Raw genomic sequence first — 25,621 nt, forward strand, 5'->3', positions numbered from 1 at the left:
TTATGACCGTTCTGTGTGTGTGTGCATCATTAGTAGTACTTAGGGCTGACTCTAACAATTTTTGGTGCCCAGGGTAAGACTTGAATTTGGTGCCCAGAGGGAGGTTGGCTGGGGTCTGAGAACTTAAATGACCTGGGGGTCACTACGCGTACACATCCCCGTGTTCAGTGCGAGTGGGCAATAGGAGCTTTAAATAACATTGAAATAACAATATTTGTGACATTATTGCTTGGATTTTCAAAATAAAAGTGTTTGTTTTGATATGGAACAGTGTATACAGTTCATAAAAGGAAAATATGATGCAAAATCCATAAATATCAAAAAAATATTTTAAATTGATATTAAGTGGTGGACCGCATGAAATAGACTGAACGGCCACAAGTTTGAGACCTGTGCTCTATGGTATGGTAAAATATGTACAACAGCAACCATTAGTGTTTAAAATGGTTACTAAGATACCAATTGAAATCAATAAAGGGACATGGTTGCCTGGAGACACTGTATTTATGCACAGACACATACACAACTGTTTTATTGTCAATTGGATTGAACTTATTGTATCCACAGTGGCATGTGTCTGTATTTTAACTCCTTATTTATAAAGACTTTTTAGGTATGGTAACGTGACAGTAGACGTGTATAAGAGAGATGCAACTATCTGTTTGCCATCCTCTCTTCTTTTCGTATGTGTGTTGTCTGATTTGACCTGATGTGGCTCTTCTGCCCACAAACTTCAGACAGGACGGTCCAGTCAGCAGAATCTAAAAGGTGCTGCCTTCAGGGACTCACATACTTCAGGAAATGCCGCATTCGATGGGCTACAGCCTGTCGTAGATGTTGTGATGCATAAAACAGTAATTATTGTATAACCAAACCAAAAACATACATGCAACAATTTGGTTAACACACATTGACTGCGAGATGGCAACTGAAGCACAAATTATATATAATGGTTGACCAGTTATGTTTCAGTTATGAAAGTTTCAGTTGGCTGGTTAATCAGCTGTGTATAAAGACAAACATGGCCACCTGTGCAAAAAAGAAAAAAAACAAGTAGAACTTACTATACAACAAATTAATCTTTATGTTTGTTCAAGCAAATGTACAAACACTCACCGCTAGTCCTGAATAAACATCATTTCATAGAACAATGGTGAGATGTGACGTTAGAGTGGCACAAATACAAAACATGTGGCACACTAGTGGGTTTCTCCTTTAATAATGACTGACTCTGACATAACCGGTGATGAAACGTAAAATCTGTTTCACTTGTTTAATCCAATGCAGCTCCATATAAGTCAAAGCTTTGTGAATTATATACTGTATTATAATGAGGTAAATGATAGTTTAGGGTTAAGCCTTCAAGAAAAAGCAAACATTTCTTTTCTTCTTTTTTTTTAAAAAAGAAAGGAAGGTTTTTGTTTCGACAGTACCAATACTTGTGAAATATTATTAATACCCAGTTACATCACAACATCCAGGTCATTCCTTAAACTCTGTGCTGAACTTCAGTAAAACTACAGTGGGGATTTAAAAAAAAACAACCTTCAAATAACCATGAAAGAAACTGTTTTGGATTAGCCACCAGTTGTATTTAGTGAACCACTGGTGGCTAATCTGTTCAAAACTTCATCACAAATAAGCAACAGGAAAAAAAAGTCAAACTCTTAGTTTCCTAATCTGAAGTACATTTTGAATATAGTGGAAACACGATAAAATAGTTTTTAACAGTTTTTAAAAAAATATCTGACCTATTGCAGCACATGCTAATAAACGTTATATCTTTCACAAAAATACAGTGTCACTAGGTTGGAGCTAGTTCCAGTTGTTCAGGATAACATGGGCCTGTTCAAACGTCAGGATAAAGTTTCCTCTGTATTGACTTTGTCATTCAAGACGACGCCACAATGTTACACAGAGGCAGAGGAGAAGTCTATGATTGTCATATTTCTCTGTTAATGCAGCTACTTTAAGTGTATGGAATCAGCTAAAGCCAATGCAGTGAAATATTACCTCTTGCCAAGGTGGTTATGTTCTTCGACATCACTCAAATGGGATGGATTTTAAATATTTTAGGGATGTAGGTCATAGTTTATTGACACTGTGGGAATCTGAGTGGTCCTCTAGTTTAGTTGTGGTCCAGATTCCCTCTGAGTTTCAGAGTCAGTCTTGACCAAACCAAGGTCCCAGAGGACTCATGTACTTCTCAAACAACCGTAACTCCATTCCTTCAGCTTGACTTTTAACTCTGACCTCAGTCTGCTGTACACAACAAGCCTGAGCTTCTCTCTTTCACAATGCACTCCTTGTTTACATCCTAGAAAACAATATATGTTATGGGTTGTAGCATAAACTCAAGCTGAAAGTCTGAAACAACTGCGGCCTGCGTTAGGTCTGATGTCATCCTGCTTGAGCATTTGCTAGGAATTTAGCCGTTAAGCTGCAGGGTATTTAAAGTTGAGTCACGAGCAGGTTGTTGTTTGCTGGTCGAAAGCGCGAGGGGTCCAGGTGACCTCATCAAGGGCAATAAAAGCAAACAGAGTGACCAAAAGAAAGTCCAAACAATATGTAGCATTTACGGAACCTTTCTGATTCTAGTCTCAAGTAGTGCAACAATAGTACAGACAAAGTTACTGCAGAGATTTGTACACAAGCGGTCTATGTGACGCAGAACTCGCACAGGGTTTAAGAGCAGTATCTTGGCTGGGCACATGCACACGGTGTCAGTGTAGGCAGGATCAGAGCGACGGTTCAGATTCAAGAGTCTCTCAGTCTATTTTTCCCATTCGGGCAATCAGCTCGTTACAGATCTTTGTCAGTTCCTCCATTTCCATGTTCTATCAAAGCACAGACAGAGTGAATTAGCACATTTCATTCTATCGATACACACAAAAAAAACAATATTAGAAAAGCCGTTCACACTTGTTCACACTGGATGTGTGTCGCTGCAGTGTTGTGTTCAACCCGGCTGCGTGTCTGCTGCGTTTCACTGTCCCTCTCCGTCTTGCTCGTCTCCCCTCACCACAAATATGATTTTGACTTCCCTTTCCGATTTATCTCCGACATAAAACGTCCCGTGACTTTTGTTAAGTGCGTGTGTTAGTGGGAGGGGGGGGGGGATCTACACAGATTCAGCCTAGACACTAAAACTACTGTGACAGGTGTCAGTTTTATGTGATCATGTGCGTCTCACGCGGGTCTCTGACGTGTAGTAGGAACTCTCTAAAGTTTTTATACCAAGTACCACCACCAGCGACACACACGCAATGCATCCGGTGTGATTCAGGCCTTCGGTCGAAGAGAAGTGAAAATGTCACTGACCTTCTGCTGCAGAGCTTGTTCAAGAGAGTCGTTCTTGATCTGCTCCTTCCTCAGGCCGGCATTCAGCGCCATGTTCTCCGAGCTCGACTTTGACCGTACCTGAGCGAGCTCCTCGATGGCCCTGAGTGAGACAAGAGGCAAATCAATAAGATTTTATATAACAGCATGTCAGACCTGGGGAAAGTATTTGGTTTGTTATGAGGAAACCCATTTAAAATATCTACATACTTGTCGAGTTTCTCCTCAGCGTGGATTTTAAGTGTCTGGTATCTGTGCTCCTCCTGTTTGACTCTGGCCAGATATTCCTGAGCAGACCTTTTCAGTATCTCTTCATTCTGATTGAGGAAACAAAGATGAACCGCAGTGTTATTTATCAATCACAAAAACACCAGAGAAGGCAGATGAATCATTTTTACAGTAGATCCTGCCACTAACGGTTATTTTCATAATCGATTCATCTGTGGATTATTTTCTCAATTAATCAAGTATTTGTTTAGTCGGTAAAATGTCAGAACATGTTGATGAGTGTTTACCAAACCTGTAAAAGGTGATGTTCTGAAATGTCACAAACCAAAATAATTCAGTTTTAATGATATCTTTGTTATACGGAGCAAAGAAACCAGATAATAATCACATTTAAGAAGCTGAAAAATAAGAATCAATTGAAAAAAACACTCCAATTAATCAATTATTAAGATACTGGACAATTCAGTTAGTAATCGATTGCTATTCGAATAATTGCTGCAGCCCTACTAAACTCACTCTCTTAAAACCCTCCAGGGTGCTCTTCATATTTTCATAACGCCGAAACATGTCCGACAGAGAGCGCTCCACCGAGTTCAGGTCTGCCAGGGCGGCTTCCTTCTCCATCATCACATCATGCAAAGCCTTCTGGGTGTTTGCACTGCAGCGCTGCTCGTCCTCTGGGAGCAGTGAAGAGGAGGGAAATCATCGTGATGTGTTCAACAACTTGTTTTACAAACATAAGTAGAGCTGACAGGAGTGAAATGAGTCATTTTGTGACAGCCCTGAGAACGAAATGATGCGAATCATTCGTGGAACTGAAACGTGCGATAACATCAAAAATGTAATGACTACACATTTTGTTTTATTATAATTTGAGATATCCCTACTCACCGATCATGTGAGCGATTGTCTTCTCATACTCTGCTACAACCTTACTGTAACAAGACAAAACACATGGTGGTTCTTACTTAAATTGAGAAACAGACGAGTGCTTTTTAACGACAACACAATCCCTGGAGCCCTTAATATTGAAATGCATTAGTGGAAAATTGGTGCTGTTTAAAACAAAACAGTGACATGTTTTGTTTTTAAATCCTCAATTATGCCCACGTCGCACATGACCCTCAAAGACAGTGTTGGTCCCTCCATAATAACTGACATGTTTTCTAACCTCATCTCATTCACTTCATGTTTGCAATCTTCATATTTCTTCTTCCAGTCATTGGCTTCCACCTCTTTAGTGATGATCTGAAAGTAGAGTTGTGAGAACACATGATAGCATGATGAATACCTGCACTACACACTTTTTTTTCCTTTCAATTCTCTATTTTTCTTATGTTGCTGATATTCTGGTTTATCTCATGAATTTAATAGGAGAGGCAAACATAAGCATCGGGCTTCAGCCTCTTCATTTTTGTTGGTTAGTGATGCAATGGTGATCCCACAGGCAACTGTTTCCACTTGTGTCCTGATCACTTCATGTCAGGTACAGAATCCAATACTTACTCACCTTAATATCGTGTTTATTTTACATAATTCTATCGCAGTGTGTCAGCAAACATTTATTGGACAGTTGAAGATGTTGGTTTATAGCAGGTTGTTAGACACTGTTCACTACAGCTATTTCCTTTCCAGAGCTCTATTGCATAAAAGGGATCTGTGTAAAATATGTCTGATAATCTTTCAGTCAGTTGCCTAATCAAACAATGTGTTATGCTTTGTTGTGAACCAAAAATAAATTCATTTCATATGATAAAAAAAAAATTGTACCTCCTCCCTGATGAGGGTGAGAACAGCTTGCTTCTCTGTCTCACTAATGCAGATGGAGTCCAGGACCTGACTTCCTGTTTTCTGCATCTCACTTCCCCTTGCTGTGTTCTTCAGTTGGCACGTGTCCTCATACGTCTAGAGGACAGAAAGAAATCAGTCTCCTTCATTTCTTTTTTTTCTTATCCAGTAATATGCTGAACAGTAAGCACACACAAACCTTTTAAAGGTCTGTATGGTATGTATGACAATACATATCATGTATCATTACCATGTACCATTATAACCTTACCTTGTTTTCCAAATAACACGATTGCGAAATGAATTAGTATGAAGTGAATTGTGAATTGAATACTGAACGCACTGTATTTCTGTCTGTCTCTATGCGACTGCTCTGCTTTGGTCCTCTCTCTTACCGTGTCTATATTATCCTCTTAAAGATCTCTTCCTCTTATTTTTCCACTTCACCCCTATTTTTCTTTTTTTTTTTTCGTTCCTCTCCTCCTCCCTCTGTCTTTTTCCTCTCTCATTTTGTCCTTCCCTGGATTATGACACATATGTTCTAATCTCCTGAGTGATAATCTAAATCCATATGTCACCTGAGTGGTGGACGTGGTGGCAGATGCTCAACAGCTCCTGTTGTCCCACAGCACACAGTGCTGCAGTCATCATACATACATGTTAAGATGAACAGAGCAGCTTTATATTTACTGAATTAATATTCAGTCTATTGCAATCATTACAATTTTAGTTTCAGTTCCAAGAGACACAACCACATAATTCCTTATGAAGAGCGAAATGTCAACTATTCATTTCATGTATAGAGATGAAGCAGAGTGAGTCACTGTTGCCATCACAGTGACAATGTAACACTGGGATAAGTCTGGACTTGTCTGACAGCAAGTTAAACAAGTCCCTCAGCTCCACCTAGTGGTATAAGGCGGAAAAATCACAACTGGGGATTTTGTTGTGTTAATGTAACACACTATATGGACAAAAGTATCTGGCCACACCTGTTAAGTATTGAATTCAGGATTATCTCCAGTAAAGGACAATCTTAACACCAGCATACCAAGATATTCTGGACAATGCTATGCTTCCAACTTTGTAGCAAATAGTAAAGTAAGACCCTTCACTATTCCAACATGATTGTGTTCCAGTGCACAAAGAAAGGACTATAAAGACATGGTTTGATGAGTCTGGTGTGGAAGACCTTGAATGGACTGCACAGAACCCTGAACACAACCCTATCAAGCACCTTTGGGATGAACTGGAACAGAGATTCAGTGTCTGACCTCATTAATGTTCTACAGCATGAATGGACACAAATTCACATGAAACACTTCATGTTTTGAGGAAAGTTTTCTAAGAAGGGAACCAACTCCATATTAATGTCCTGTATATGCATTGTAGTCCCTATTGGTATAATGGTCAGGCATCTGAATACTTTTGTCCATTGTATGCTACAATGGGGATGATAAAATAGGCTGCACACAGGAGCTTGTGAAATAAAAGAAGTGATAATTCCTCACCACAGAGCAGCAGTCAGAGTCCTCAGGTTTGGATGTCACATGACAGTCTAAAAAAAGAAACACAACACGAAACAACACACTCATGTCAAAAAGAATTTGCTTACTGTTGCGGTGGTTTATAATGCAATAAAGTGGTCCATCGACAAATCATTTGAATGACAGTAAAATGTTCAAACATAACCTCAAACAAATGTTCTTCTGACTTGAAGAGTCTAATTTAAAGGTCTCCTGTGTGCGAATTCGCGACATCCACTGTTGAGATTTTCTCAAGCCCGTCAGGGAACTAAAGTGGCCTTCACATACCAGAGAGGATATAAACATTCTTTCACAACTCTATCCACCCTTCTACTCTCCCACACTCTCTGTCATTTCCCTTGTTTCGTCTTTCTTTGTTTGTGTAGTAACATACTTATGGGTTAGTTCTAGTTCTGTTATTATTCTGCCTCTGTTCAGTCTTTGTGAACAGAAACAATGTAACATTATTTGTATGCTGTGTCCTTCATTTGAAAACAAGCTCTTTCAAGAAATACTATCAGTACTGACTGAGGGAGCGTTTGTGTGTATACAGCAGCAAAGCAGTTGAATGACAGAGCAGATTATTTTAATAATCTATTAATTTACTCTCTAAACCCACTCTGCCTTATGTGTATGCAAGTGTTTCTTTATTTTGTTTTTATTATTATTATTATCATTTATTATTATTATTATTATTATTATTATTACGACTATGATTAATATTATTAATAATAATGTGTTTTCAGTCAAGCACCAACCTGTTTGCAGTCATCTCGCTTTACTGGCACAATGTTGCTGTTGCCTCAGTCTGTGTTTCTGTCCACAGCACTGAAATGCCACTAGATGACACAAAATCTAAACTCTGCTGAAACACAGAGACTCGTGTGGAGCAAATTGGCTTAATCGGTATTGTATGAACTCATCTGACCAAGGTTTAAATGTAATGGACATTTGATTGTATTTAAAAGTTATGATGTGCTTAATGCAGCAACACAGCCATACACAGTATCTTCAAAGTGACTGATTAATGTTTGTCTGTAACAGTGAGGCACAGAGATGACCTTCTCGCTGTTTGGTATCGATCGAACGCAGCTGATTGTTTGCCCAGAGGGAAGCTGAAGCCTGCTGTTTAAACATTAACATCCCATAATATGATCTCTGTCCATGAGAGGCCGTGACAGAGCTGAGTCACAACGGAGCTATTCATTACCACATCACACTGTGACTGGGTGGGACTCGGCGATATAGACATTCTGAACACAACAACGACATCAATATTCTCTGATGCTCTTACCAGTCACGCTGCTCGCCAGCTTCTCCTCATCTGTGGCGTGGCCTCCACAGTCGTCGTCCTTTAACGACAGCAGTAAAAGTGTATTTTTATTCGAGGGGTAATCCTAACACAGCACAAACAAGCAGCAGATATTATTGGTGCTTACCTGTCCACTGAATTCAGTTTGCATCGGCAGGCTCTGCTTCACTTTGCAGGAGTTCCTGAGCATGAAGGTCAATCACAAAATAAATGCACACGAACACAGGTCAAATCTGTAGTGTTTACGTGTGAGCAGGTGTGATGACGACAAGAAAAAGCAGGAGAGAAAGAAAGCCACACAGCTGGACTGCACTGCTTTGCTCTGTGTGTGTGTGTGTGTGTGTGTGTGTGTGTGAGCTGAGTTTACATGCTCTACTACTTAGAGTGCTTAAATACGCAGAAGAAAAAGCTGATTAATGATGAAGGCATTTGCCAAATGCAAATAAGAGCAACAACAAGGAATAAAAGGATTTTTTTTCTAACACTCTTCCACTTTCCTACACCTTCACTTTGGGAAATGTAGGTGAAATGGAAGATGCAGCGAGATATGAAGGGAGTCTAAACTTGGACTGCTCTATTAAGAACAGCAAATTACAGGAACACACACATCTGCACACACAGTTAAGACAGTACTTACAACAGAACACAGAGGAAATGGACTTGCTCAGCAGTCCTGACGCCACACAGAGAAGGGAAACAGAATGACAGGTTTTGGGAGGAAAAGGAAGGAAGGACAAAGGAGATGGTGGGATATGAGTTAGGTTTAACCTATAATAAGTATAGTGTCATAATAGTTTAGTGAAGTGTGGGTTGTGGCCCCCTAGTGGGCCCTGACGGCACTGCAGGTGGGCCGTGAAAGGTATATGTTTTTAGTTTTCAGTTTTAAATTGCTGACAAATATGTACGATAGATTTTGTGTTTAAATTGTGTGTTATTTTCCTGATTTTCCTTAGATTCCATCATCATTTGGATGTGGTTTGGGGGAAGCACACGGCCACAGTATTTTGAATGTGTGAACACATTTTGTCCTCAGGACACGTTTAAGAGATCCTCTACAGCTGACATTCTCTGACCCACAATCAGCGCTGAATGTGGTTGTAGTTTAGGACAAACACTTAAAGTACTTCTGTTAACAAAAGGTAACCACTTCTGATAAAAACTGACATTCATCAGAAGACTACATGAAGGCCAAATGTGAAATAAAATAATACATTGCACATAGGCCTACAATATGGAATCCATTACTCATGTTGTTAAAAGTGGGGGTATAATAAAAAAGACAAGGATTTCAATTATGCTGGTGAAGATAAGTGAAGATAATGGAACTGTGAATAGTGAGACTTGACCCATAACAGAAACTATCCACAGGAGGGCGTCTTTGACACTTTCCCTTCCACAGAACAATTGATCGGCAAACACAAAGCAGTTGTTAAAAATAAACTACTTCATTGAGCTGTGAGAAATGGAAAAACTGCTCTAACTCATCTGTGGAAATTCTGAACAAATCCTCGCTTAAAAAAAAAAAATAGAGCTTGAATAAAAGTGAACCCAAAATCTAAAAAAAAAGGTGACAACAATAAAAACTTAGCACTGGTGAGGTAAGTGAATGAAGAGAACAACAGAACAGACTGCAGGCACCACTGTTGGCTTTCAGGTTCACTGTGAACAAAAGGAACCATTCTCTACTTTTCCCTAGAGCCATAAAAGAAAGCAACGTCTTTTTCACTTGGTAAAGCTGTGAGTCACATTAGTGCAGTAAATGTAGCCACTGACTGGAAAAATGGATGACTGTGAGTGATGACTGGAGATAAGAATGGTCTTGGTGTTTGTTTGCTGTTAATGTTGTACTTACGTGATTATGGTGTTGTTTGTCTCACCGGTGAGTTTTTCATTTGACAGCATACAAACATTTGTGTTGCCATTGAGCAAATCAGAGTCCACACAAATGTCATGACTGAGGCTCGAGTTTGTGTCGGGGCTGGAGTCAGATGTCACCGGAGCCTTGTCATCCACCTCCGTTGGATCTGGTTTGTTCAGTGAGGAGACGACAGGCAGCGAAGGTGGGCGGATGGCTTGAGGCTGGGAACGAGGTGTGGATGGAGAAGAGCTCTCCACTGCACTTGGTTTCGTGCTTAGATTTAAATTAAGGTTCTGATCTAAACTGAAACTGCTTTTGTTTGGTGAATCTCTGGTGAGGTTGTTCAGGGAATGAACTGGAGCGATGTCTGTGTTGGAGTTCTTGTCCGGAGAGTGGTTTGAAACATCAGGAAGAGCTGTGAAAAGAGAAGAAAACAGGTTCACTTATCATAACAAACTACAGTAGATCTCTAATGTTCTCTTTCCTCATAAACATCATCTGCAAACCCTCTGGTAATTGTTGATTTCTGGCTTTAAACATAATCATTAATATAACTTTAAATTGAAATCCACTAGATCCATGACCTTAGCACATGACATGTTCTCTCTCATCAGCCTTGTTTATGATTCTTATTACTCTCTTTTTTAGGCTTAATGTTAGTGATGTTACCCCAAACCTCAGTGCTATAGCTCAAATATGGAAAAACGAGAAAAGTAAAGAATCCGTAATGCAGCAAAATCTAGAAAATACTTTGATTTCTTCATAACGGCAATATTCTAACATGCTTTCCTCTTAACATGTTCTATATGAGGTTTCCAGGAAAGTTTATGATCAATTATGATACCCAAACATTTCAACATGAATTACATCAATAACCAATTATGTTGCTATAAACCAAAACCGTAATCCCATGGCTACCTAATGATTTTATCATTTAGGAAAGTAATGTCAGAGTGACAGCCTTCCTTCTCCTGGAAGAACATTTAAAATAGCTGCCGACATCCTTTCACAATGCTTCACATCCTGTGTCCACATACGTCGGTTAAACAGCTAACGATCACAGCCACAGACCAGTCTCACGTCTGCTGAAACACAGGATGCTGTGTTACTGAAAATGCACCCACTCACATAGCTGCACACAATGATTAAAAAGCAAGGACCGATGCTGAGTTTTTCTTCACAGTGTGCCGTCACTGGGTAGGTGACAGAATTGTTTGCTGTGGCCGAAGGGAAACGTGTGACTTATTACATCATATACAAGTTTAGCTGCAATTCTCCTCAAAATCTAGGTACTTAAAAAAAACAAATGCCACATCCACACCCTTCAGAGACAAGGAACAGATGTAGAGGAACCCCACCCAGTCATGGAGAGTGCACACCATGTGGCCTAGCAACAAAAACAACATCAGACTTTATTACAGTTTCACAGCTCAACCAAAAAGAGGAAAGGCAGACAGAGGGGGAAGTGTTTGAGGCAGCCAGTTAGAGAGCAAAATTTACTATATAGGTAGGCACAACGTCGTCTCTGGTTCAACAGGACATATATTAGATTGTGGTATTCGGTTGTTGAACGCACATGAACGCACAGCAATTCCCCCCTGAGCACTTTGTGCCTAATTATAGGGAACCAGGCTATCGGTTTCTCCACAGTCAATCTTTTATTTATGAACCTAACCCACATTTTGTTACGACCATGGGACTGTTTTACCATGAAAAGCAGACTGTTATTGTCTGAAAAGGAGATTCAACACCCGACAAGTTAATCTCTCTGTTATAATCTGGCACCGGATGCAATATTCTGTGGTTTAACGTTTGGACTAGCTGAGACATAGCTGAGACATACAGAGTTCAGACAGATTTTATCCTTACACACACTGAGTACATGTCAAACTCAGTGACTGAGACGGAGGCCCAGTCAAAATGTGAGCGGGTATTGTTGAAAGCGTAGCCTTGGGCCTTTCATACACACAAACTGTGGGTGAGGATTCTGAAAATGGACACAAAACCTGTGCCAGGGTGAGGATTTTTGTCTGTTCACAAATCAGTTTGACACCAGTCAGTGTATGTAAGGAGCTATTCTCAACCGGGATCTAACAGCCCTCATGATTGGCTGGCTCGAGGCGTGCAGGAAGTTATGACCACATATGGAGCTCATTCCTCAAAAGAGAAGAGGAAGACAGAGTGTGTGCTAAGAGGCTGGTACTTGTTTAATGTAGAGAAGATCTAAAGTGCACAGAATAAACATGAGAGAAGACCATGGCTCCGTGTTCGACAACAGGAAGAAGACCTGGCCAGTTAAATCTTAAGACATTTACCATAATGTTTAGTGTTTATTTTATAAAGTTGGTGTTGAAAAGCTATCGTGAACCAATACCCACGTTTGTTTACATGGGCTAGATGTGTAGTAGTGTTCCTCATGGCCACATGTGCTAATGTTAGCATTGCTAACTGGACTTAGGGACTGTTGTGCACATTTTATGCACGTTTCATTCTTCGTTTTTTGATAATTTCGTCTGTGTTCATGCATAAGGCCTGACATTTGTCAATACTGTGTATTGTTATTTAATCTATTTATTTCCAGATCCTACAGAAAGGCTAAAATACACGGTGTACAAACAAGTTTTACACTCATACCATTAAGCACAAAAAATGTCCCTGCAATGTCCCTGTAATAATTAAATAGAAATATTTTACTTAGCATGTAGTATACTGAAAATAAATCATAGTTTCTGGCATTAATTAAACCTGGCATTTAAAGCGTTAACATCTTTAAAAATGTATTAGTATTTGATATCAATAATTAGGTCAGATGTAGGTGACAGAAAATCAGGTCAATGGAAGTAGAATATAATAATGTATAATATTTTCATAGCTTGCTATTTAAAAATAGCAAGCTTTTTTGTTTTGCAACTTTTTATCTCATTGGCCAATAAGGCTTCACAGTTATCGTTATATAGCCACCTGTTGACTTGGAGAAAATCCTCAGTTTTCAACCTAGGCTTTAGATGCATAAAGGAGCTAAGATTGCAAACATTGGTGATACAGTGACATTTGGTTTTAGCACAGAAGATGAACTCCAGATTACCATTACCGATTACTATAGCAACGGGTACTTCTGAGTGTGTGGGTGAAAGAAGGACAGCTGAAGAGGAGGGGCTGAAAGGGGGAGGACTCGGGCCTCTTTGGCAGTTTCAAACCGGCACTGCAGCATTGAAAATCTCCCCATTTGATCCAGAAGTCTGTCTTTGAGGTGAGGGGAGAGACGTTATGTTGATAATACAACTGTAGCGGGTAATGTCAACACTGTGGTCAACACACTGAATATTACAAAGTAACACTGGATGTTTTTGTTTGAGACAAAAGTATCATTAAAAAAACCTTAACAAAAACCTATTGTTCATGAGAAATAATGCAATAACTAGACAAATAAAATGGAAAATTCAAAAGTATATATTTATATTATTTATTATTACATATTTTTATATATAAGAGATACTGGTTGTAGTAATGATACCACAGAATTATAAGTGTGAAGTGTTTTTATTTTACAACACAGGTATTATGGTCTCTCTTTTTTATAAATAAATTGCTATGTTTCCTGTGTAATTGCATAATCTAACAGATGATTGGTTTTCTTTTGGTGCGTCACTGTGCCTTATGATGTCTTATTTCCCATGTTTAAACGTACAACATCTACATTATCCTATGATATGTTTGTTTGTGCATCTTTAACTATGTTTTAATTAATCATTTCCTGTAATAGGGTCACAGGAGAACTTTCAAGCCCCTAGAGTGTTTTTCTGAGGAAATTCTCCACTTGTCTGTATAGGTCAGTCCTGTGAAAGACTGACATTGTGTCCAAGCTGTGCTGCAACTCTAGCACTGTTGACTAGGATTGATTCCAGACTAATAGTAAGAAATTAAATGTGTTGGACATGGTTCACCCCCAGTCCTGATCTAGATCTGGACAGTTTTATGAGGAAAATATAACACAGTGCTAATGACGTCCTTGATTCCAAACACAACCTGAGCTTAAGTACCAGACGCTTGTAGAAATTTAAAATGTGACTATGATGTCATGCTTTATATTGTCAATTGATTCCTCTTGAAGGCTGTGAGGGAGCTGAAGCCAATCCCAGCTGATATAAAGGTGAAAGGCAGCATTCAGCTTGGACAGATCACCAGTTAATCACCATTCACAATCACTTTTATACCCTTGGTCAATTTAGACTCTTCGATTCACCTTAATCCCCAAACGGCACGTCTGGGGGTTATTATTATTATTATATATATTATAATGATAATCATTGATTTACAATATAATTATCAAATTTCATTAGGATGTGATGACTTTTATGAGGGCTGCTACAGGTAATAGTTTTTTCTCGGTTCGTTTACCATGCTCTGTATGGTGGCTGCGATTAAAGGTGCACTACACCAATCTGTGATGCTTTTAAGGTCAGAGATGAAACAGGCTCAAACGATATCCTTGTAGATTACTCCATGGTTGGTGCATTTCAGGAGGTGCCAATTAAGTACTGACACTTAACACCCTCCCAGGCCTACGTGAGAATATCTAGTGTCACTGTTCAAATGAGACACAGTTTGACCAGTGTAAGCAGTTTGGACTTATCTCACACCTGTGCGGTTGGAGTTGTCAAGTTGACTCAGTAGGTTCACAACACATGGGGACTCAGCCTCTGGAGTCTCAAAGTTCCCCTCCGTGTCCGAACTGTAAGAGAGGAGAGACAGATTATTTTACACCTGTAATCTAACAAATAGCTAACATAAAGCAGAGGTAGAGATAGCAAGCAAGAAACCAGAGCTACTACTGAGACATAGGGATATTATCTGGAAGTGAAGATGAAAGCAAAAACGAGATTAAAAATGTTTTTTTGCAGAATGTTATCATGCCTGTTTTGTAGCAAAAACAATGCTTCGGAACCTGCAGTTTAATGAAAGGCACCAAATATATAAATCAGTCAAAAGTAATGTATACATACTATAAATGAGGTGCAACAACAATGAGCGTCCTGGTTGAATGTAACTGTGTCAAACTCTCTAACAAATGGGGATCACAACCCTGTGTTTTCTTAACGTGTCACAGAAATAATGGATTCCACAGTTCAAAGCAGCTTCAACATAAACAAGCTGCTTTTATTTTAAAGGATGTCAGAGGAAGGGAGAGGAAAGGAAGTGAAGCCGTACAAGGCCACCTGCATCCTTTGCCATTCAATAAGGACACACTGTGTCCCAAACACTCATTTCAGCTTACACACACACACGGTCTTTTGGTCTTTGGTGTCAGCTGCCTAGACACCCAGGCCAAATTTATTTCCAAACAGTGGAGAGACAAAAGGAGGGGAAAGACAGAGAGAGAGAGAGAGAGTGAGAGTTTGTGTCTGTGTGTGTGTGTGAGAGAGTGAGAGAGAGTGAGAGAGAGTGAGTGAGTGTGAGAACGCCTTCCCAGCCTCTTGAACACACATCAAAACATCTACACTCTAATGAAAAACAGCACAAGAAGGAACAAAACTCCCTGTGCCAACATCCAACCACACTCCATCTCTCTGATACCAGCTCACACAAAACTGTGGAAGTCTGTAGAACGCCGCCATCCAGAGCTAATCCTAATATACATAACCCACCCACCCCCCGCCTCCACACTCACACACACACTGAATCACATCCCAGTGATGGCCCCAATGACTGCGATCTTGGATGGTTACTTAGAAACTAGGAACGGACAAAAAAAATTAAATGCTTAGGAAACTGTGGCTTTTTCCCCCTTCCCCCAGTGTTCAGCAACAGATGCACAACTGCCAAACTCTCTCTCTTTCTCTTTCTCTCTCTCTCTCTCTCTCACACACACACACACACACACACACACACACACACACACACACAAATAGGGATGAGTCAATATGACACTCAGTCAGTATCGGTCTGATAAAATGAATCAATTCATCAGATACTGAAAAAACTAAATATTCAAATTCAACACAATCCACAAACCCTGAATATGGCATTAGTGCTTCACTTAACAAAGGTTCCCCACCACCATTATGTCACCATTAAGTGAGAACTGCAAATGTCTGCAGTTTGGAGCATTTTGTTTTGGAGAAGGCAAAACGACTATATCGGATTGATATTGGTTCTGGTGGGAATTCAAGGCTTTGATAGTGGTGTGGTATCAGACACTAAAAGTGGTATGAAGCCCTCACTAAAAAAAATAAACAAACAAACACTACACAGTTGGCCCATCCTTGTCACGTCTCTCATAAAACGGTTCACACAAAGCAGAGAGGATGTGATCCACAGTAGAGGAAAGAACCTGAGATGACACCATTGTGTGTGTCTGTATATAAACAGTATCTCTGCCACCTGTCAGTATGACTCAGGGAAATCTGCAGTCATCAAACAATCATACAGACACACACACACCATCTAACAAACACTATCAAAATAAATTACTCTCTCTCTAATTGTCTTCTAAACATCTGCCTCTAAACCAGCACACCTTTAAGACGTACAAACACAGAAACATAAACAGCCAAGCCCTCTTACTTGTCCTCTCCATCATCCTTCCCAGCCTCTCCTGGACTCCCTGACACTGCTGACCATGTCCATTTGGCCCACTGGACTGGAGACAACCAGGACATCTCTGCAATGTGTTAACTCCTAAACCTGAGGCCACGTCAGATGTTCAACACAATTCTTCCTCCTCTGGATAAGTTAAGAGTAATCAATCAAAATGCCAAGTCGGTGACACGACAGCAAGAAGAGGCGGCTGTTGACAAAGGGGCTGTCGATCGGTTTGTCTCTCTTTCAATACGACTGTGTCACTTCCTCCTCTTGCTCAGTCGCTCAGTTTTCCCATGCTGCTCTTCTGTGTTGTTGGTGCTCGTGAGAATGAAAAGTGTCTCGCTGCTGCTGCTGTTTCTGTGGCCGCTCTGCTCTCAGCAGCACTGACTCACAGTGCAGATTACTGAAGCATCAGTAGTCACTCCTCTCTGCTCCTCCCTCTCTCCCCCCCCTCTCTCTCTGTGTCTGGGTGGACGATCAGCTGGTTAGCAGACAGCCACGCTGCTTCCACATGTTTGCTCTCTCACATGCTTGTTTTCAGGAGGTTTTTTTCAGTCCTCCTCCCAGATTCTTTGAGGGTTTGTTGGTTGTAAAGAGAGACACGGGACGAGGCTTTGTGTTTGAAGATGCAAAGTAAAACGAGTATGGTTTCTCTGAGACACATAAACCACCATGTGTTTGTGGCTACAGTGTGGAATAAAGAGGAAAATAAACATGGAAGCAGACAGAAGTGGTGGGCAGACAGAGGGAATTTTAATTTAGAGTGGGAAAAACTACAGTATGTCAGGACAGACATCTTACTCCTCACTCCTCACATAGAACAAACTCAAATAGTCCTATGTGTAAAACAAGTAATACATACAGCATAAAATAAGTTCTTCACTCATAACACTGTCATTTCTGAAGTTGTGCTTTTCAACCTCTTCCAAATATTAATGTATGTTTTTCTTTTCTTTTTATTAACGAAGACATAAGGAATTTTTCCTTGTAGATGAAGTGACTGAAAGGTCACTGACAAGACCGGGCAGCTCACTGCGAGTTTGAAGCTTCAGTCTCAAAGTAATTTGAGTTGTTAATGGTTTGTTTACGTAGGAGCTCCCGGCAGAGACAGTGGATAACTTGCAACGCACCAAAAAACACTGCTCTTTCTTTCCTCTGCATGAAAAAGAGGAGATGAGCAATCGAACTGGAGATATTTTCACCAAGAACCAACAACAATGTGGCCTTTATACAGTATGTACAGCATAACTGTCACAGGCCGATACAAATCCAAAGTGAGAATTAAGCCGTCACGGCCATGATGTGTCAGCAAATCTACAGGGGCTCTATTGTTCACAGCTAATATCCAGGTCAGGAAGAGGAGAAAATCAATAAAGCAAATCTAGTTTGAACAATAATAACAGCAAATACTCATCTATTCACGGATTAAAGCTCTCATCCGTGCTGTGTTCACACACACAAACTGCTGTTGTTCATAGCTTATGTAACTCCAATCTAGGCTTTCACATTTATACATCTCTCTCACACACACGTTTGCACAGCTATTCTTCTCAGGACATTACATCCAATAACCAGTAAATGCCCAGTCCTAACCTTAACCTAACAAGTTTCTCCAAAATGAGTAATGAGCCTATTTTGGACCAGGCTTTAGTCTCTTAAGAGGTAACAAATACAAGTATTCACACACAAACACACACACACACAAGGTATCTAGGGCAGATGGGATGTGTTCTTTGAAAAAGAAATGTGGACCATGACTAATCTCATGACAGGAAGTTCATCCCCTGTAAAAAAGGTGAACAGAGAAAGAAAAAGGAATGAGCAGAGACAGTTCTTTATTTCCCCTCAGTGTTTCTCTGTTTAACACTCACAGATACAGCCAGATATAAACAAAAACACACACACAATAATGTCACACACTGGTGAACACTGACAGAAACAGTGCTCAATCTGTGATGAGCAAAACAAAGACCAAATTAGAGGCACGAACAAGGAAAAACAGTGAGAAAGACAAGGGAATAATGAGGAGGAGGATATTTAAAAACCAAATAGGAGAGAGAAGAAGGTGAGTTTTCAGGCAAGCCTGGAATGTTTTCCCTCTTTGTCTCCTTATCTGTGAGCAGAGAGGACAAACCTGTCTGTCTTGCCAAGGACATGATCTGAAGCTGAAGCAGAAAGCACAAACAATTCACTCTGCAAACACCTAAAAGCTTTGAAGTCCCCTCTCCTCCTCCTCCCTCATGATAACACACTCATTAACACATGTCTTCATTACAGTCACTGTGTGACAGAAGGAAAACAAGCAGAGCTGGACTGAGTTGGAATACAGGAATATTTGACTGTTATCCCAGAGTCATGAAGTGGAAGGAAAACAGAGAGAGAGAGAGAGAAGAGAATAAACTCTTATGTAATACCTTGTAACCACAAATAGCAACAGAGGAAAAACCTACACACACATACATACAGCCTGTGTGAGCTGGAGCTGCCATTTTAGTTCTCACACACACACACACACTGAACCACAGCTATGTGCATTTGTTGTCTGTTAATCAACCAAGAATGTACAACCTTAATCATCAATTATATTATGACTGATGGCAGCATGTGTGGTTTTGAGCCAAAAATAAATCTGCGATGATTAACATGTGTGTGCTTGTGTGTGTGTGAGCCAAAACAGAGGTCATGTAGTATATGTACAGACACACACACACACACACAGGTGTGTACTATATATATAGAGAGAGAGAGAGAGGGAATTACAGAAGCTTCTCAACTATCCCAGCCTGTTCATCTCTGCTCTCTGTCCCATGCATGATGGCATGAAGTCAACCAGCCTGAAATAATTAGCGCCCCCATCAGGTCAACATTATCTCCAACACAAATGACTGTCTGGATTCAAATTTGCAATGAATTAGAATGTCACTGATCATGTTTTTTGTCAGAAACAAGTAAGGACAGAAGGTCCAGTAGGTAATAATAATAATAATAATTAATTTCATACAAATAAACAATCACCTGATTGTGTGAGTTGTAGATTTTTATTACCCCAAAGTAAGCCTCTTATCTGAGGAGCCAGGCCACCATTTTGGGACAGTAGCCAACAATGGACAAACAAAACATCTTTAGCGTTATGATGCCAACTGAGGGCTTCATCTGTTCTTCAACAGACTTTGAAGAGAAGGGTGAGGGGATGGATATTGCGATATGCTGCAATATGCAACTTCACCGAAAAATGTTGCTAAATCTTACTTTAAACTGAAAAGTAGGGCTGAAACTAATAAGTATCTTCATAATCTGTAGATTATTTTCTCCATTAATTGGTCCGTAAAATGTCAGAAAATGATGAAAAATGTTGATCCGTGTTTCCCAAACCTGGAAATGATGATGTTCTCAAATGTTCCGTTTTGTCAACAAACGAAAATTATTGAGTTTTAATGACTTCTTTGTCAAATGGATAATCGATTAATAATCAATTCATCGAATAATCGTTGCAGCCGTACTGAAAAAACAGTTCCACCTGCACTTTCCAACATAAAAAAAACAGGGTTTATCCCTGTTACAGCGCAAAATAACAGATGTAAGTAAGATGTCTGTCCAGCATTTTCAAACAGCAGGGTGTAATTACAGCTCTCATTTTTTTTTATTTTATACTTAGCTCTGGTCTTCTTTCAATTAGAGGTTAGGTTCAAAATGAATGTACATCGCCTTGGTTTTAAATGTTTCTCCTTTGATCAACATTGACACAGGGCAAATGTCAAACTGTAAACTTTCAGGGCAGCACCACGTATGTTTAACACGTATGTTGCAGACCACATGCATAAAACATAGACTGTATTAAACAGCATGACAATCTCAGTTGCACACGTTATAAAAAAACTCACTCTAGCAGCAATTTACCAGATATAGTGAAAGGAAATATCATTCAGCTTTCCATATAATTTCTTAAAGCAAAAATAACCACTTTATTGTCATCTAATTTCATGGGTAAAGGTTGAAGTGTAAGATTAGTGTTTTCGTTTCTGTAACACGTGTAGTGCAGGAACTGTCTTTGTTGTCAGAAATTAAGTAAGGGACAGAAAACTATAAAATCCATGACCGTGCCTACTTCGCATCAACCAAAGTACCTTTTCTTGCTCAGCAGAAGATTCATGCTGAGCAATAGACACATCAGATACTAGACACCAGGGTGAGTCACTATTGTTCGGTCTCAGCACAATGTGCATTGATAATGAAAGAAAGGCGTAGAAAAAGTATCCCATGTTTTTTTTATGCGAGGTATAAATATGAGCTCAAATGTCATCCAGACCAGGCTATAAAGAAAATTCCCTCTGGAGAGGCTTGAGACGGCTCATCTGAATAGAATAACATTGCGGGGTCAAATGTGTTTCTTATTCTACGATATGGCTCCATCTTGTGATCATTACTGGCCTCACACGCAGATTCCTCATATGTAACAGAAAATGACACAGGGATGAAAGGACAAACACAACACAAAGACAGAAGAGAAAGCGAGTCACTTGAGAAGTAAATTCCACTAATAATGTTATTTTGGTATCTTTAATGTCTTTCTACAATGAACATCAAATTAGCTGCAGCCAGAGCAAAAAAGAAACAGAGATAAACTGAACACACCCTCCCAGAGAACAGCAGAAAAACTTCCCGGACAGCGGCTTGATGAAACAAAAAGAGAAAGACTCAAGCTGTGAGAAGGATATAGAGGAGGGGTTTTCCAGAGATGAGTCATGTACACAAACCAAGCTATTATTCTGGACTACAACAGGGACACAGGGGAACACAATTCCCATATGCACTATACACTATACACAGAGCACAGAGAGGAAACACCCCAACTGTTCTACCTCTTTATGTCTCCATTCATTTAGGATTCAGTCCCACAGGATTGAATTTCTATTCAAAATACCATTTAGTTATAATACAGTATTTCTAGTGTACTACAAATACATCTAACTCAATTACAACAATATTGTGCAAGTGAAAGAGTTCAGTCATTTACTTTCATTTCAAATTATTAACAGTTTCACTTAGTTTCATGCTTGCCAGCCTTGTTGTCAATCGATGACTAAATATTTCAATAATTAAAGTTTTTCAGCTTTTAAAATGCGAAAGAAGAAAACGTTAAAACTGAATATTTTGACATTTTACAGACCAAATAAGTACCCAGTTAATTATGAAATAATCATTCTTGCAGCCCTGAAGAAAACGCTTCATAAGCAGACACTGGTGTGAATTCATACCACTGCAACAAATTAGCTCCAAATACAAATCTGATTTTAACCAAATTAGATTTAGCTGTTCAGGAGGAACAATGAGTCCAGTGTTCATCCGAGACTGCTCCACTTAAGCCATAAAACGGATGATTAGGTCAACTAAAATTAGACCAAACATTGAAAACTGTGATCTCACGGCAACAGTTGTATTCCCAGTTTTCCCACAGGGAAGAGCCCAACCCCCATCTGCCTTTACACAAACACACCTGTATGCAGAAGACTACTGTGAGTATGTTTGCATGGTGTAAGATGACTTCTTTCTTTATAAAATGCCCAAATAACAATGAGTGTGTGTCCAAAATATCTGCTTCAATATATGATCATATTAACAGTCAAGTAATTTAAGTGCACTGACCTGTGTTGGTGCTTACAAAAAGAGTGTCTTGTGAGATAAAGTGAAACTCATTCACTCACTCACTGTTGTGGCGGACACATGAAAACAAAAGGAGAGAGAGAGAGAGAGAGAGAGAGAGAGAGAGAGAGAGAGAGAGAGAGAGAGAGAGAGAGAGAGAGTGGCGGTTGAATTTACAGCTATGACTAATCACTCTGTGTCTACTTTCCCTACATTTGGACAAGAAGAAAGCTGCAGAGAGCCACAGCCGTACATCACATAACACATATCAGATATCAAATGATGCTTGAACAGGACAGAGGAGTGTGGTAACTTCTCAGACAGGACAAATAAATGTTAATTCATTGATGATTAGGTCGACATTATCTCTCTTACAGTAACTACACAAACAGCTGATAAAATCTCAAAGCCACTTAATGATGAATGTGCATGCTGCATTTGAATATCCCTCACCCTTCCTTTCCAAGTGTGTTGGGTAAACAATGTTGCCATCAGTTAACATCAAAACTGTGTCTGTCTGTTTGTCTGTCCCTCGTAAAAACATGGTGGTCCAAAATGGCAGCCTCTGTAGAAGTGACTCGACTCTTGATATAAATATAAAAGGCTCAATTTAGGGTATTGAAAAACAACTATTATACACTTATTTAAATATGAAGTAAAATTATCTTATCTTTAATTTCCTGCAAAATAAAAAAATATTTTCACCAACATTTTACACACTGGACCTTTAAACTGAGGAGCATGACTTATCAGCTCATGCACATTGCATTAGCCATTCTGCTAATGGGATCTGTGATGACACAACACTCGTCCTCTGACTCTTCTTGCTCTCAGTCCAGTAGATTCAAATATTCAAATGTTATTCAAACTATACCATGGCATCTGTGGATGTGTGCAGCAGCACCTGATTTGCTTTCAGCCTGTGCCCTTTAACTCCTCATCTCCTATTCGTTTCCTCACCGGGTCACAGAAGTGACGAGTTCAAAAACACGAGACACTACAACACTATATCGTGAGTATCAAAGGGCAAAATTGATCCAATTGTGTTCTGTCGACCTTCCCCTATGGCACTTACTCACACATCAACATACACACAATGAACAATGTCATCTTACATGCTGCTCTGTTTCCGAGGAGAGCTGAACGAGCCCTTCCTGTTCTGGCTGAGGGAGCCTCCCATGGCGACAGCGGAGTCTGTGTTTGTGTCAGGTTTATCCCAGATGCTCTGCAAGTCCTTTCACTCTCTCACCATTCACCTCTGCTTCTCGTCTACAAACAGGCTGGCTCAACATCAGAGCCTGATAATGCACCCCTCCTCATGACTGATTAGTTATAATTTAACCAGCCAGCTGCTCCTTTCCCTGCCGTTTTCATTTTTTTCTTCAGTCTCCACTGATGCTGAGCAACCTAAACACTCAGGAGTCATACTGATCACACATGAACAGCTCTGCTGATAGTCCCGCCTCCTCGCTCTACTTACCCTCCATCATCTCTCTCTCTCTCTTTGAAATGCACACACACACATTACAGAGGCAGATTTTATTCCCTTGTTAGCCACTGGACTGTCTTTAGAAAGGGAGGACACAGAGATGGGGAATGTGTGTGTGTGTGTTTAAAGACCTGCAAGTCCAAGGAGTTGGAGGCGGTGGACGGCGAGTGTGTGTCATGGGGGCATCTGGCAGTGATGAGAGCATTGTTCATGAGGGAAAGAGACTCTTCTATTGTTACTCAGCTGAATACCAGATTTGAGATCCAGGGGGGAGGAAGGGATGATGGAGGGAGAGTTGGCGGCTGAAAACACAGCCCCACTTCTTGTGCCTTTCCCACCATATGCTGTGATCAGAAAACCACCACGACTGCAGCCCCGCACTGTTTAGCATGACTGTACACACACACACACACACACGCGCGCATAGGTTTGCACAGCTGTCCTTATTAGGATTATTCATTTGAACAGCCCAAACAAAACCCCTATAGCCATAACCTAAAAACTGTTAAAAAAAATATTACATTACATTACATTACATTACATGTCATTTAGCAGACGCTTTTATCCAAAGCGACTTACAATAAGTGCATTTAAACATTTGGGTACAAATAAGAGCTAGAAGTAAGTAAGAGCTTCAAGTAAATCAAACTATGAAGTGCTAGTCATAAGTGCGAAATATATATATATATATTTTTTTTTTTTTTTTTGTCGTCGTCGTTATCGTCTTAGTCGAGGTAGAGTCGGAAGAAATGTGTTTTTAGTCGCTAAGCTTAACCAGCGCTAAGCTTAACCAGTTCCTGAGCCACGAAGATCTACCCCATTAGGACCAGGTTTTGGTCTCCATGAGGACTACTGATCCTTTTGAAAAGGACCTTTAGAGGTGTCAAATAAAAGTAGAAACACACACATATACTCCAAACTAAATCCTTTAGACTGTATGTGAGTGAGGTAAATGATCTATCACTGGTGTGAAACATATTTTCTATGTTCACGATAATGAAAACTCACCATGATCACGCGATAATATCATGTATTTACACAATATAGTAAGTACATACCTGCTAAGTACAACTTCAAGTACACACACTCTTATTCAGAGCTTTGAGTTTGGTTGCATGCATTCAAACCAAACCACCTTTCAAAACCAGGTCAATTTAATCAGTGTGACAAAGACGCTTTATCCACTAAATGATGATATTCACGTGAAAAGATAAAGAAAGGCTGAATATAACGTATCATCGAACAGTGTAACAGTCTAAAAGAAACCTTATCTCCTGGTTCCAATCTGACCCTGACTCGTCCTGTAAAGCTGTTAGTACAAATTCACTGGAGGGTCTGAGAAGCTTAAAACTTACCCCCATTGAATTGAATCACATAAGGTCTCCTTTCTCCTCACTTGTGACTGACTTTATCTACATTTACTGGGCCAAACTACTGACTTATGAAGTGAATGCGTAACTGACTGTCGTACACTCTAGCTTATAACTTTAATTAGCACCGTTACATGAACGTGAATCACCACAACAACATAAAAAAACCAACACACACAACAATAAAACATGGCGCGCTTAACAAACACTTTTGACACGACAGCTTTGAAAAAAAAAAAGACAAAGTGTAAGTGTAAAACAGAGACTTGCCTCATGGTTGTTGTAGTCACTGGCGGTCCATTAGCTTAATTCGCCCGCTGCATGATGATGCTGCTGTGTTTACCACGTGACTGCGCATGCGCCACTAGTCACTAGCTACTGGACAAAGTTATGTAGTTTGGAAATACAGCCCCAAAAATATGTACATTTAACAGCATTCAATGCAGAAAAAGTCCACTGCTTCAATATATTTATTCTGTTTTTATATAC

The 25,621-nt window shown here is 39.8% G+C and overlaps 1 protein-coding gene across 3 annotated transcripts; it reads right to left on the bottom strand.

Annotated features, from left to right (window-relative positions):
* Window positions 1-1,060: 1,060 nt before the first annotated feature.
* LOC131463972 (transforming acidic coiled-coil-containing protein 1-like) lies at window positions 1,061-25,491 on the bottom strand. Of its 3 annotated transcripts, none has more exons than XM_058636178.1 (13): window positions 25,403-25,491; window positions 14,692-14,783; window positions 10,046-10,466; window positions 8,321-8,375; window positions 8,176-8,233; window positions 6,867-6,913; window positions 5,338-5,472; window positions 4,739-4,815; window positions 4,459-4,502; window positions 4,084-4,244; window positions 3,550-3,656; window positions 3,322-3,442; window positions 1,061-2,837 (listed from the first exon to the last, which is right to left on the bottom strand). In XM_058636178.1, the coding sequence occupies exons 1-13, from the start codon at window positions 25,405-25,407 to the stop codon at window positions 2,769-2,771; spliced, it is 1,392 nt and encodes a 463-aa protein (XP_058492161.1). In that variant the 5' UTR covers window positions 25,408-25,491; the 3' UTR covers window positions 1,061-2,768. The 3 variants fall into 3 exon arrangements, with proteins under 3 accessions (XP_058492161.1, XP_058492160.1, XP_058492159.1); XM_058636177.1 differs by lacking the exon at window positions 25,403-25,491 and adding an exon at window positions 23,389-23,685; XM_058636176.1 differs by lacking the exon at window positions 25,403-25,491 and adding an exon at window positions 16,616-17,024.
* Between the last annotated feature and the right edge of the window lie 130 nt (window positions 25,492-25,621).

Source organism: Solea solea, chromosome 8, assembly GCF_958295425.1.
Source record: "Solea solea chromosome 8, fSolSol10.1, whole genome shotgun sequence".
Lineage (NCBI taxonomy): Eukaryota > Metazoa > Chordata > Actinopteri > Pleuronectiformes > Soleidae > Solea > Solea solea.

Bases quoted from the DNA above. Each gene is read 5' to 3' on its own strand.
- LOC131463972 (XM_058636176.1), bottom strand. From the start codon at position 16,710: ATGTCCTGGTTGTCTCCAGTCCAGTGGGCCAAATGGACATGGTCAGCA. The intron at 14,784-16,615 runs GTAAGAGGGCTT...CCTCTCTTACAG, and splicing joins AAGGATGATGGAGAGGACAA to TTCGGACACGGAGGGGAACT. The intron at 4,503-4,738 runs GTTAGAAAACAT...GTCTTGTTACAG, and splicing joins CATGAAGTGAATGAGATGAG to TAAGGTTGTAGCAGAGTATG.